General features: G+C 34.9%; 1 protein-coding gene and 1 long non-coding RNA gene across 2 annotated transcripts in view; both read right to left on the minus strand.

Moving 5' to 3' along the window:
- Window positions 1–4,707: 4,707 nt before the first annotated feature.
- LOC131943293 (uncharacterized) lies at window positions 4,708–6,826 on the minus strand. The gene is made up of 3 exons (XR_009386877.1): window positions 6,736–6,826; window positions 6,106–6,287; window positions 4,708–5,983 (listed from the first exon to the last, which is right to left on the minus strand). It is a non-coding gene; the product is annotated as an uncharacterized LOC131943293 (long non-coding RNA).
- A 494-nt stretch (window positions 6,827–7,320) lies between these two features.
- Window positions 7,321–14,855, minus strand: part of LOC131943269 (uncharacterized) — a 17,815-nt gene continuing 10,280 nt past the window's right edge. The window contains exons 3-9 of the mRNA XM_059303287.1: window positions 14,047–14,166; window positions 13,811–13,946; window positions 11,441–11,618; window positions 11,124–11,344; window positions 10,835–10,882; window positions 9,911–9,982; window positions 7,321–7,586 (exon numbers count right to left, since the gene is read on the minus strand). Coding sequence (XP_059159270.1) covers window positions 7,321–7,586; window positions 9,911–9,982; window positions 10,835–10,882; window positions 11,124–11,344; window positions 11,441–11,618; window positions 13,811–13,946; window positions 14,047–14,166 — 1,041 coding nt within the window. The remainder of the gene's footprint in view (window positions 7,587–9,910; window positions 9,983–10,834; window positions 10,883–11,123; window positions 11,345–11,440; window positions 11,619–13,810; window positions 13,947–14,046; window positions 14,167–14,855) is intronic.

Here is a 14,855-nt window from a genome sequence, read left to right on the forward strand (position 1 = left end):
ACATAACCAAACAGGTTTCTGCCTTGGACAAAGGGATGTGTAAAAAATAATACATTTGGAAAAGCGGGGTGAGGGTGGTATTTAATATTTCTATAAATATCTTGTAAATATCTCGATAGTGAGATGCTACACAAAACATAAGATACATCATAATTGAGTTTTTATACACCAAACAGGTTGATATGATGTGGAGGTAAAATATCTTTTTAAAAAAACATAGCGCTCAGAGAAAGTTAAAGGTGGCGCTGGAATCATCTACTCCTCCCTCAACTTTATGAAATACATAACTCTCTATTACACCCCTGTCCCACCTTGACACACACTCATTACAAGCTAATACATATTAGCTCTACTTACTTGTGAAAGAAAAAGGGATTGATCTCTCATAAACTTTCTCGAATATTCTAATAAAATCTCGTTAAAAAAAATTGCACACCAAGTGAACGCTAAATACAATGTGCATAATAGTGCGGGATATTATTAGTACTTTATAAATTCCCATGCGTTTTTTGAGAAATCGGAAATAGCGTAAATTACTACTTCCGGTCAACGGAAATTACTCATGTGAAATTTCATTTATCTATCTGAAATGGAACTCAAGTTATAGGCTTTTGAAAAATTCAAAGTAGAAAAAGTTCCACTTCCAGTTATCGGAAATCGCTCAAAATTAGATACAGATCTACGATTTTGATATAACACTTATATATGAAATTTCATCAACCTAGCTGTAACGGTACTCAATTTATCGTGTTTACACACAGACTCACAGACACACACACACATACACACAGAGACACACGGACAAGATTGCAAAACTATGTTTTTCCGACTCAGGGAGCCCTAAAACGTCGAGATTTGCAAAAATCTCAATTTTTTTTTGCACGATTACTTGACTTTCTCTATACTTCGTATATACGAGAAAGTAAAAAGAAAACAGCCATTTTTGCTAGGAAAAATGTCGAGAAAATAAATCACAAAGGGTACATTTTATCGGAAAAAGGTAACAGAAAATAAATTACAGAAAAAAATTCCTAAATCTGTATTACAAAATTTTTTAATTTCCTTCTTGAGACCTGTAAAACTGTGAGTGTGTATACATATGGGTAATGTTTTTAGCAAAATATCTATCAACCGTAGAAGTAATATCATTTTAATAATTATCTGACTTTAATCTTCACAATAAGTATAATGTACAAAAGATAATTTATACAGCAGCCTCAAATTTTGTTCAAGATTTATTTAAATACCTGGAAGAAAATTTAGTTATTCAAGAATTTTAGACACATTGTGGCTTTAATTGCCCCCCCCCCCCTCCCCCAGAGAGCAAGTGGATACATTTTCATAACACTAGCGTCAAAAAACTAATTAATTAAAATCGTTTAATAGTTATGCCAGGGGAGATAATTTTAAAAAATAATTCAACTCACGTTAATAAAATAAACCGGGAGTGATCACCCCTAAACTTTCTCAAATTTATCTACATATCTACGTGGGAACCATACAAGACACCACCAAGTAAGGGCTTTGCCGTTCCTTCCCCGCTCTCTAGCCTTATCGCTACCCACCCACACCCCACCAGTCGGGTGGGCTGTGGTTCACCCCGAATGTTTACAATGTGACGGCTATTAGGGGCAGATAATTCAGCTTTTAATTAATTTGAAACCAAATTCTCCTTGATCTTTTCATTGTCGTCTGTAAACTGTCGTCACAGACGACCGCTTTCGTGGAGAGGGGAGGGGGGAGTGAGGGGGAGGAGGGAGAAGGGTGAATTGAGGGTAGTGTTGAATTCACAAATTATGAATTACTGAAAAGTAGCAAATAAAACAACTAAATAGTGGCGTATGCTTACGGCGCGGGTCCGCTCGTATTCTTATATAACACCACGGGGAATGGCACGTCAGGATATAGACATGATTTGTAATCCATTTTAAATTACTTAAACTTTTTACGATAGAATAGAATCTCGTAAAAAAAAAGAATTGCACACAAAATGAACGCGAAAAAATATGTGTATAATAGTGCAGAATATTATTAGTACTTTATAAATTCACATGCGTTTTATGAGAAATCGGAAATAGCAAAAATTACTACTTCCGGTCAACGAAAACAACTCAAATTTGACTAAAGGCAGTGAATTAGATCTTTTAGTTACATGTGAAATGTCATTTATATATATGAAACTGTACTCAATTTATAATCTTTTGACAAATTGAAAGAAGAAGAAGTGCCACTTCCGGTTATGGGAAATCGCTGACAAGTTGAAACAGAACTACAAATTTAAAATAATACTTATATATGAAATTTCATCAACCTCGCTGTAACGGTACCCGTTATCATGTTCACAGACACACACATACACACACATACACACACACACTCATACGGACAAGATTGCAAAATTATGTTTTTCCGACCAGTGCTGGCGCCAGGTTATTTAGCGCCCTGGGAAAAATTTGTAAAAACGGACCCCCCCCCCCCTCCCTGCAATTTTTTTCGGGCTCCCTTGTTATATATATATATATATATATATATATATATATATATATATATATATATATATATATATATATATATAACATATATATATATATATATATATGTTATATATATGTTATATATATATATATATATATATATATATATATATATACATTTTTCCTGGGGCGCTAAATAACCTGGCGCCGGCACTGGTCGGAAAAACATAATTTTGCAATTTTGCAAAGACTGTCTCACTAAATTCTAAATTAAATCAATTCATTGAATAATTAAGTTTAAAATTTCTTATTTACAAAAAAGAAAAATATGAATAGTTTGGCAAGACTATGAATCAAGGAAACTTGATGCCGGCGCAATGCCGGAGGCAGGTTATTTAGCGCCCTAGTCAAAACAAATTGAAACGCCTTCGTATATGAGAAAGTTGAAATGTGAATGCAAAATCTGCGACGTTCGAGAGGGAATTATGGTTGGAATAATATAATTAGCATGGATTGGTAAAATGCAATATGCTAGGTAAAACAAGGATATTTTAAATACTGCTTTTATTTATTTTATACAATGGCGGTAATGTTTAATAATTATTATTTTTAATCAATAACAGTTTAGAAGCCACTCTTAAATATTCCCTATGTTTACTTTTATCTTTCGGTTTGCGGACAAGCTGGGATTTTCATAGTCGTTCCCCAAATTGAATCAGGCGCGTCTGCCAGCGCCCGGGCAGGGTTCGATTTTGTGCTATGGGTTATCTCGTGAGTGCTTTGTGCTTGTGTTTGCGTTTGCTTTGCGTCGTGTTTGTGTTTGTGGGTTTTTTTTGCGTTTGTGTTTGCATTGTGTTTCAGTTTGTGTTTTCTTTTGTGTTGTAATATGCTTGTGTTTGCGCTGTGTTTTTTTTAAATTTCGGGTTGGTTTGTTATGTTTGTGCTTGCGTTGTTTTTGGGTCTGTGTTTCCTTTTGTTTTTATGTTTGCGTTGTGTTTATATGTGTGTGTGTATGTATGTGTGTGTGTAAAAGAGAGAGAGAGAGAGAGAGAGAGAGAGAGAGAGAGAGAGAGAGAGAGAGAGAGAAATAAGCCTGATCTGTGTTTAGAGGTTAGTTTTTAGCAGGCGCGGATTTACTTAGGTCATGCTTTATGTTTTATTTTTTAATGATTTACTTGTTTAAAAAAATAATTATAAAATAGATTCTGGTCAAAACGCAATGTGCTTTACTACTCGATCAACGATATTAGTGACAAAGCATAGAAATAACTAAATAGCTAAACATCCGGCACATTTTAAAAACCGTAGGCTACTAATACCTATTAGAAAAATTAAACAAAATTATATTATACTTTCTTTGTCAACACAACACCAGCTTTCTCTAAGACCATTTTAATGATAGTGGCGCGTTTTTGGAAAATAGTTAAATAATATATATAGAAAGTTCCGCAACACAAAAATACGGGTACAACTCAGTTTTAAGATTATTAAATGGAACTATACATAGAGCACAAGGGAAGGTGTGGGTTCTATTGTGGAAAACTCAAACCGTGGTATGTAATGCGAACAGGGGAGCGAGTGGGTGTTTTTTATCGTTATGCTTGAATGAATCATCGGATTTCATAATTTAAAAACAACTGTCTGTTTCCCCCCCCCCCCCCTGTCCACAACTCCTCTATCATCCTATAGACCGATTTATGGACTTATCGAGGTTTGGGGGGGGGGGGGGGATTGGATGGGTAAGGGAGAAGTGGGGGCGGAGGGGAATGTTTTAGCTTTCTGCTTGCATCCATTGCGTATTGATAAAAAGGGTGAAAGAGGCCCTCGACCCCCTTCGCTCCTCTTCCCTATGCAGTCCACAACTCCCCCCACATCTATGGACTTGGCCCTTTATTGCATGAATTATTGGTTTACTTGGTAAAAAATTTTTGACTTCATATTTCTACAGCAAATGGACTAACTTGAGATGTAGGGAATTTTTTTTTTTTTTTTTGAATAGATGATAAATATCACAACAATTTTGGTCGTTGCAATTCTGCAACTATGCGCAACGGTCAAACTTTTCATCCATAATAAGCAAAAAAAATATTTATATAGAATTGTTGATAGAAATGTAAATAACTTGTACAAATCATTTGAGAGTAACAATAGTAACATGTAAGCTTATTTATTATGAAAACAAAAGTAAAAACATGTACACTGAAAGAGGAAAAAACAACTGAAAAATTACATGAAGGTTTATTTAGTAAAAAATTTATTAGCATTTTTTTTGTTTGCTATACAACAAATAAAAACTTCTGTGCATTCTTGGTGCAGGACAACCTGCAACTAAATGATGAACTAAATGATATTGTCTATTGTAAATCTTGAGCCCAACATATTGGGGAACACTCTGTAATAATGTCTGCTCAATATTAGCAACAGCACTTTGTCATCTTGTCCCTTTGTAGCTTTACCTGTATGCACTTCAAAATCTTGGATTATACAAGTTGTTGGACACAACAAAGACTTTGTAGCCCATCTATATGGCTTTCTATGGTTGTAGGTTGGACTGCTTTTGCCTACGATATGTGAATGGGTCGATTTGCTCATGAATACTTAGAATCTCAGATGGCATGGGGTTTGATAAGCACAGAATTCCGACATTGGTCAACTTCTGCCCTTTGAACATTGTTTGACAGGTGTAGCTTATTCTTAATCCACTCGAATCTATTGATGGTTATGTCTGTGACAGTAACACATTAGGTGACAAGGCACCAAGATCTTTGGTATCTAGAATTTTTTTTTACAATGTTTATGTAAAACACAATTTCCAGGAGATGTTTTTGTTTATCTTTATCCAGTACTAGTGGATTGTTTATGTCCTGCTGAGGACATAGTTTCACAGGTGTATATTATTCTTTATCCGCTTGAATCTGTTGATGGTCATGATGTATTGACCGTAACACATTTGGTCGCAAGTCTCCAATACAGTCGGCATCTAAGAGTTTTTAGAATCTTTATGTAATACACACAATTCCTAGGAAATGTTTTAGCTCAATCTTATCCAGTGCTAATGGATTGTTTGTCCTGTGGAGGACATTGTTTGACAGGTGCAGATTATTCTTATTCCGCTTGAATCTGTTGATGGTCATGACGTATGTGACCGTAACAAACTTGGTGGCAAGGCTCCAATACACTCAGCATTTAGGAATTTTTTACAATGTTTATGTAAAATCTAATTTCCAGGAATAATCTTTATCCAGTGCTAAAGGACTGTTGATGTCATGTTAGAGGACAGTACAGGTTGGATTGATACACAACTGTCCGAACACAGATTATCTATAAAGATGTCGTTGAAATAATCCAATGGCCGCCTCTGATGTTTGACTTCTCTCCTAGGATCAGGAAATGGTGGAACATTTGCTGTATACTGGGACTGATCATTCTGTTGTTGCTAATGAAGACCTTGGTGTAGACAATTGAGAAGGTCCTGAGGAGTTTCATCATTTTTCGCAAATGGGCATACTCTGTAGAAATAAATTTTGAGAACATTATTTGGTTATAAATTATGCAATAATTGTATACAAAACAATAAATGCTTTACTAATCTACAATCAAACCTTTAAAGTATGCAATAATAATATGTTACCTTCAACTACGTCAGACAAATCTTCATCACCAACATCCGATAGGACCCAGGTACTGTTTACGTTCTCTATTTCATCATTGGACAACTCACTATCTTTTGAGCCAAAAGGAGTAGCTCAGAATAAACTGGTAGAAGACTTTCAAATTAGACTCTTGGATCCATGGTTATGAATATGTGAAAGCCTAAAATAAAAACAAAAGGTTATTCATTAGTCTAGCTCTAGTCTTAACGATAAATATATAAATAAAACTAATAAAACTATTGTTAGGCTATAATTTATTATGATTATTAGGCCTATAGGCAAAAACTAGATCTAGAAGCTTTAAATAATATGCCACAACACTAACTGTATTTCACATCATAAAATAAACTATTTTGTGTATAGAAATAATTACCAAGTAAACTAAAGTCTAGCTGAGAGCAGAGCCATTTTTTTTATTTATTCCGTTGCATGTAGTTGCATTACTACAACTACAACAATACAAAACCTAGGCTCTTACTAATGAAATATTAATTTTTTTATTGTGAATCAACTAAATTAGTACTAATGCATAGTTATTATTGTAAATATATTTTTTTCAGCTAGTTTATTATAGTTTTAACCAGGTTTTAACGTAATTTTATACTTACCATTTAGCAAAAAGCAGAAAAGTGTAGATCGCTTCTAAAAATGTCCGATTTGAAAAAGAAAAATCTTCTTTTCAAAAGAGTTCCGGTATAAAATGTAATAAAAAGTGCTATCCGGAGTAAAATAGGTTGAAAACGAAACAAAATATTAAATAATACAGTACTTGATTACTCCTAAAGTATTGTTGCAAAACTGCAACGCTATGCCATATAGGGTTAATATGAATTTCTTACTGAAGTAGAAGCAAAATGCTTAATGTTTAACTTATACAAATATGTCGAAGCCAGGAAATATATTTGCTGAACACAATTTATGTTTTTAAAAGCATGGTTAAGGTGTTATACATTTATTCTAAATAGGGCTTCAACCTTCTATTCTGTATAAATCTTCCCAAACTGAGTGATGGGGTGGGGCTGAAAGGGGGGTCGTAGCTAGTAGGGATAATTCAATTAAATAAGCTATAATCTCAAAGGCGGTTTGACTGTAATTACATTAGTGCAGCTTACGTTGTATTTGTTAGTTATTTAAATATAGAATTCGGTTAAGGGGATATGCCCATAATAATATATACATAAAAACGTTTATAACTACAAGCTGTAGTTGTACTTGGCAGAAAATTGCACTGATTTTGGCTTTACTTCATGTACACCATCTTTGCCGAAATCAATTCTTACTGAAGGTATGTCTGTGTCATAAATTTGGGCACGGCGAAAATGTGGCCATATAATATCTGTAATATACCCAATAGCGCCATTTACTAATCCCTTCGACACGTCAATGTTCGATCGAAGCATGACCTTTGCTCCAACAAAAATCTCAAATCTTCTTGGTAGGCCACACGTTTTATTGATGTCTGTGGGAAACAGTAAATGTATGTCAACATTATCAATATTGGTGTTAATAGATCTAAAATACTGCAGCACTTTTTCATTGTGCGTGTTGACTTGCTCATTTGTAGGGTATATGCGCAAAGCTTTATCAATGAAAGCCTTTGTAATGTGTCGGCTTTCTGTTTTGATTCTATGATTTGGTATGTAATGAGCGTCATTAAAGTGGTTGAGCTATTGTTGCGATGACATGAGGGTAGCAGGTCACATTAACTACGTCTTTATGCCATTTCACGCTAATTTAAAGTTAGTATTTCAGAAACAAGATTGAATCCGAGAAGATTCGAAAGTTATATTAAATTATATTAAATATTAATGTGAAACGGAATTATAATAAAAACCTACAAACTTTATACTAAAATGTTTTCTGTGTGTTATAAATAATGAGCCGACCCGCGGCGTATCATACACCGCTATTCAGTTGTTTTATTTTCTACTTTTCAGTAATTCATAATTTGTGAATTCGACAGTACCAATGCTGCCACTGAAAATATTTGCTTTAAAAGACTAACCCTCCCCCCTTTCACCTAACCCCGACCCTACAACCCCCCCCCCCCCCCCGGTGAAAGCAGCCTCCTCTTAGTTACCTCCTGTAAGTTTAAAATCGTTTCAAACTAAATTATCTGCCCCTAATAGCCGTCACTAAACCCGGCTCTACTATTTGTAAACATTTAGAGTGACCACAGCTCACCAGATCATGTGGGGGTGGGGTGGGGTGGTAGTGATAGGGATAGAGGGAAAGAGAGGGGACTGCAAGGCGCGCTTGCAGCTTGTTTTCTAACGACTCCCAGAAGAGAATTATATATACGAGCCGACCCGCGGCGTATCATACGCCGCTATTTAGTTGTTTTTTCTACTTTTCAGTAATTCATAATTTGTGAATTCGACAGTACCAATGCTGCCTCTGAAAATATTTGCTTTAAAACACTAAACCCCCATCCCCCCCCCCCCCCCGTGAAAGCAGCCTCCTCTTAGTTACCTCCTCTAAGTTTAAAATAGTTTCAAACTGAATTATCTGCCCCTAATAGCCGTCACCAAACCCTGCTCTACGATTGTTTTGTAAACATTAAGCGTGAACTACAACTCACCTGACCATGTGAGGGGGGTGGGGGTGGGGGGGGTGGTAGCGAAAGAGAGGAAGAGAGGGGACTGCAAGGCACGCGCTTGCAGCTTGTTTTCTAACGGCTCCCAGAAGAGAATTATATATATAGATACTATATGTATACAACCCACGCATACATATCTAAAATGTTTACACTGCATTTAATCAATCTTAAATTTATTTGCATAATACATAAGATTATTAACAAATGCCACGCAAATACATATTTTTTCCTGTCACTTTTTCTATGACGTTTGTTTCTCTGAATTTGCTTTTCCTGTGTTTTTTTTTTCTGTGACTTTTTTTCCTACAATCCAACCCCTATTCCCGTGAAATACAGCGTAGTAACTCAGATTGCAGTTTGGTCCAGGTGTTATATTTTATTCCATGTGTCGGTACGACAGGATTTTAGAGTTCTAACAAATAATTGGTAAAATGACTAGCTGAAAAAACACAATTACCGCACTATAATTTTCTTATACTATAAAATGTGTAATGTAATGGAAATAAATTATCTAAAAACACTGTACATCAGTGAAAGTATTCGGGCTTAAGAGAAAAAGATAAGTTGCACTGGAATCATCTCTAGCCCTCTCACAAGCACTAAACTACAGAAAAACTAAATAGTTGTTGATTATTTGTTTTTTAAAAGAATACAATCTAGTTTATACTAAATATATTGGTTACAATGTCTTAACAAATGCAGTGAGCATGCGTTGGTGGGTTGGAAATGAAGTGGCTTAATCAAATGTTGTTGTATTAGGGGAGGTGAAGGGGATACTTTCTGGAGTTCCGCTGCTAAAAAAAGGAGAAAGGAAATCTAGCAGTGGATAATACTTGACACCTACCGACGTACAGTGGCCCCCACCCAACTGATCCTAAAATCAACACGCTTGAATATCGTTACAAATGGTTGGGGTTTGCCTAAGTCCCCCAAACCCCTTTCCCCAATGCCGCACTGGTTAGGTTTTAAGATTTCTATTGTTTATATCGAACTCAAACATGGTTTAATTGTGGGAAAAGAATGGAATGGGTAGGTAGAGGTGGGGTGGGAACGGGGGGAAGCTAGGATTGAAGTCGTGCTAGATAGGTTTGTCGAAATTGTATTTTTGCCTTTTAAAATTTTATGAGCTTCGTCCATTAAGGTGTTTGTTACAAGTAAAACTTTTGGTCAGAAAATATACTAACCGGGCTGCTGGAGCCCAATAGTTGATATTTGATTGACTGATCCAATACTTGTGTCATCACGTTCTTCTGCATCTGTTAGTTAAATAATGGTCAATTAAAAATGTAAACTTTAACTTAAATTTAGATTAAGCGGAATTTTTTTTTAATTTGTAACAAATTCAGTATCTATATTAAAACGATAACAAATCTAAATTGTTATATTTTTACATACTATCAACAGAAACAGCTGATTACAAGATATCAAAGTATTTAAGACTGGAATACAAAAGATATTATTTAGATAGGCCTACTTAATTTACCTTCAATATACACATTTCAATTATTATATTTTGCATTATAAATAGTTTCTGTCACAGACTGTATTATTGGGTATGTTTATTATATTGTGTTTTACATGAAACTGCATGAATGTAGAGTATCTGTCCAACGGAAGTACTGTCTGAGCGACTCGTCATGTATTTTTCCATGCTTTTGTGAGATCGCTCATTGACGTAAGGGGAGAGAAAGGAGTGTATAAAAGGTGTAGAGCAAGGTGAACGAAGGGTGCTTGCCTGTGTCTGTGTAGTAAGATGTAAGATGTCATCACGTCAATTTGTTTCTAGACTATAATACAACAGTCGTTTTTCCTATTATTGTCATTTTCTTGTGGATCTTGTAAATAAAGTTTAAAGTTACAAAAAAGCTGTCGATCGTGTTCTTGGATGAACGAACCCACAATAACGACCGTATTGTAATACCAACAAGAAATACGGGTTGTTACAGTTTCATTAAATAGTGAATGCAATTGCGAACCCGTAAGCAAAATTAAGAAACATAAAGAATTTGAGATACGAAATAATTTAAACACATTAATGTATGTATTAAAATTGTTGGTTATGGGATGTTCTTTGGTGGCAGCATTTCATTTTATGCCCAATCTCTTACCAAGTGGTGCGCCATCATTCATCACAGATGTTTGCTTTAAAACAAAATCTGAAAACGGAAAATGAATAAATGTAAATTAACGCAGCTAAGTATCTAGGTGGCTATTTATACGCCGCATAGAACCTTTATCAGCGGTAAAACTATCATACAGTCTAATAAAATGTAAAAGCACAAGTTTATTTATTAACAAAAGCGTCACTCGTGTCACAATAAAAAAAATATTACAGATGAGGGAGATAATCGCTTAAGTATTATCATATCTGACGTCGTAAAATTATTAATATCTTACCTTTCAGAAATGGGTGGTGTATCGCTTCCTTTGCAGTTGGTCGTTTGGAGGGATCTTTTTCGCAAGTTTGTTTTAAAAACATTTTAAGATTTACAGAGCTATCTTCGGGAATAGGTAATTCATGAGCATTTTGTAATGTTCTTGCGATAATAGCATTTCGAGAAAAATCTTTAAAAGGAATGTTCCCCGTGATCATTTGATAAACTGTGCATCCTAGACTCCTGTTGAAAATGGAGTGTCACATAATTTCATTTGCAGAAGCTAAAACACTGTCTTGTTATTTTATTGTATTTAAGTATATAAGCAAATGATGTTACCATATGTCAACTTTGTCATTGTATGCAACATTTTCATGAATTGCTTCGGGGGCCATAAAAAATATGGTCCCTTTTTGACTTGTACTTGTACTTGCACTTGAAATTGTGTTCAAAATCTTAGCTACTCCAAAGTCAGTTATCTTAATGGTGTTTTCATCTTGCATTAAAATATTGGAACCTATTTTTTTTAAAAAGCAAAGCTTAGTGATAAAGTGTAGAGATGCAATTTCCTATATTTAAAATCCGTTATTAAGAATTAGACGAAAATATTTTTTTCATAAACGCATTACTTAACATAGTATGAGAGAGGTATAAAAATAATATTATCGCTATTATTATTAATATTGCTAACGTGCCCGTTCCCGCGCGTTGGCGCGGGGTTAGAAAAAAGTCCGAGGATAGCCCGGAGCAAGTCGCACCCTGCCGGTTTGCGGGCTGATGCGCCTGATTCATATTAGTTAACGACTATAATACTACTTCTTATCCATATTCTGTCACACTTCTTAAGCTAACGTATGCTCCATACATATGCACTAACGTATGCACCATAGCTCAGCTCAAAAGTTAGAACTGGGCGCCAATTCGCAACCTACCGGGGCGTCGGCGAACGCGCCTGTTTCAGTTAAGTGAAAATCTATAATGCCCCATCGTATCTATAGTATATCGCACTATTTAATGCCAACCTGGTCGGCCTATTTAAGTCGGTAAAGCTCATGGTTGCTAAACCGAAAAGTCTCGAGTTCGAACCCTCGGTCAGATGAGCCTCGTTAGCTGGGGACAGCCACTCTTCTAGGAGAGACAACTCCAAAATCAAACAACTGCTGTCTTGTAGTTTGTTCTTGGCTGGACAAAGGCTATGGAAGCAAATCCAAAACGAAAAGCTGTCTGAAATCGGAGTCAATGGGTTCAATGGCGCATAACCAGTTGACACGTATCCTTAATTGTGATAGAAGCAAGGTCGAGTCGGCAAAGCTCATGGTTGATAAATTCGAAAAAAAAAATTCGAGTTCAAACCCTCTGGCAGATAAGGCTCGATCCCTCCCAACACTAAAAACTAAGAACGAAGAAGAAGAAGAAGTCGCCATAACGTTCACAGAAAGTCCGGGGACGACACAACGCACCCTGCCAGAGCGCCGGAAGACTCACCTTATTCAATTTAGTGAACGACTATAACGCACCATCTTATCCATAATCTATCTCACCTTTTAAGACGAACGTTGGCGCTTTAGCGCTCAAAGGAAAGCCTCGATGACAAATCGCATCATTTGAATTTTTTCCCCGCAGAAACCTTCTCGATAGTTTCCTAATCAACTCCAGAAAAGTTTCATAACACTAAGATGAACGGTGTTTCTTTATTGCCAATTACTTCCCTTGATTGATCACAAAAAATTATTACTTCCCTTAAAAAAAATTACATCGGGGAAAAAAATTGTTTTTATTCGTTTGTTTTGGTGTTCGAAAAAAATAATTGTGTAATTAGTATTGATTGATAAATTGAAATGTGGTATTTAAAACACGAATATTTTAAATACTGCCTTTTATATATTTTATATAATGAACGTAAGGTGTACTAATTATTATTTGTAATCAATAACAGTTAAGAAGCCGCTCCTAAATGTCCTTTGTGTTTACTTCTATCTTTCGTTTTTTTTTTGACAAGCAGGGGTATTAAAGTCGTTCTTTAACTTGAACCAGGCATGTCCACAGGCGTCACAGCATGGTTCAATTTGTCGCCCTGGGCTGTCATGTGAGATCTATGGTGCATAAGTTCGTTTTAAACAGTGCGATAGACTATGAATAAGAAAGATTACTATAGCGCGTAACTAAATCAAATCTAGTGCGTCCTCTGGTGCCCCAACAGAGTGCAATTTGTGTCTACGTTTGTGTTTATGTTTGAGTTTGCTTTATTGTTTGTGTATGTGTTTGCATTTGTGTTTGTTTTTGCGTTTATGTTTAAAGCTGTGTTTTGTGTTTGTGTTTTCTTTTATGTTTGGGTTTGCGTTCGTGTTTGTGTTTTCGTTTGCGTTTTTGTTGGTGTTTGCGTTATGTTTGCATTTTTGTATGTTTTGGTTTTGGTTGGTTGTGGTTAGGGTTAATTAAAAGTAAAAAGTGTCTTAAATCCGTGCAATGCCGGGTAAATGCTGCTTCATAAGCACACAAGTCATGTTCCTTTTACAAAGGCCAGTGCATGGCCTGTCCGGGACGGCTAGTAAACATTATAATTACTATAGCTATAATACCTGCCATACTATTAGGCTCCTCTAACAAAAATACATCTCCAAGGGATTAGAAAAGTAAAATGATAGTAAAGAGTTATTATTTTCTGACAAGGAAGAACTAAAATAGTAAACAATAAAATTCCAAATTTACCTTTAATGTCTCTATGTATTATTTTCTGCTCGTGAAGGTAAACAAGTCCTTCAAGTATCTGATAAGAGAACATAGCCGTCTTTTCTTCTGATAGCCTTTTTTTTCTCTGTGTCTTAATATGATTTGCCAAAGTATCCTGAAAATAAAATAGCAAATGGTTATTTCCGAACAAAAAAGCATATATTTCTTTTTGAAATTAAAAATAATACTACATTTTATTTCCTTAATAATAATACCTTTTCCATAAACTCCATAAAAAGCGAAAACATTATGTCTGTTCTGCTGAATCCATAATAGTTTACCACTCTTTTATGTTTTACTATCTTGAGAGCTCTAGTTTCTGCATCGAACATTTTCTGAAATATTATTTGCGTATTGTAAATATAACGACTTAAAATACATCAATTAAATGACGCTCTTTAACTAGCGTAAATTAATTGTCATAAGTCAATGGTAAAGTGGATTATAAGCATCATATGCATAATACGGGGTGATTTATATTTAACTAAATTTGCCAATAACTTAATGAAATAAGCTTTAACTCTTTATGGTGGCTTTTTTATCATTAGACAGGTCTGGTGTTATTGTTTCTTCTTTTTTGGCAAGAATAAAACTGGTTTTATCGTTATTTTTGTTTGATACTTTTTTATCCGAACTGTTTTCTTAACATAATTTTTTTCTCAATTTTTCTGCAATTGTTTTATTTCTTTTTTATGTACTGGTATAGGCTATTTACCCAAAAAGGCGTGGGATTTTCAACCAGAATTAAGTCCAACTTTTTACTTTCTCGTATATACAAAGTATAGAGAAAGTCTTGTAATCGTGCAAAAAAATAAACCGGGAGTGATCTCCCCTAAACTTTCTCGAATATCTAATATATAAAGCTCAATTCTGTATGTAAAAATAAATATGTTGGTCGTTGACATACTTCGATGGATTAAAGTGTTAGATAATTAAAGTCCTTACGGTCTAAATTTATGATTTAAAAAAATTAAGATTGAAAGTTTTGGGAAATAATTTTCATTTATCAAACTGAAAGTAATAA

Source organism: Physella acuta, unplaced genomic scaffold, assembly GCF_028476545.2.
Source record: "Physella acuta isolate Inbredline_101_S28 unplaced genomic scaffold, ASM2847654v3 ptg000450l, whole genome shotgun sequence".
Lineage (NCBI taxonomy): Eukaryota > Metazoa > Mollusca > Gastropoda > Physidae > Physella > Physella acuta.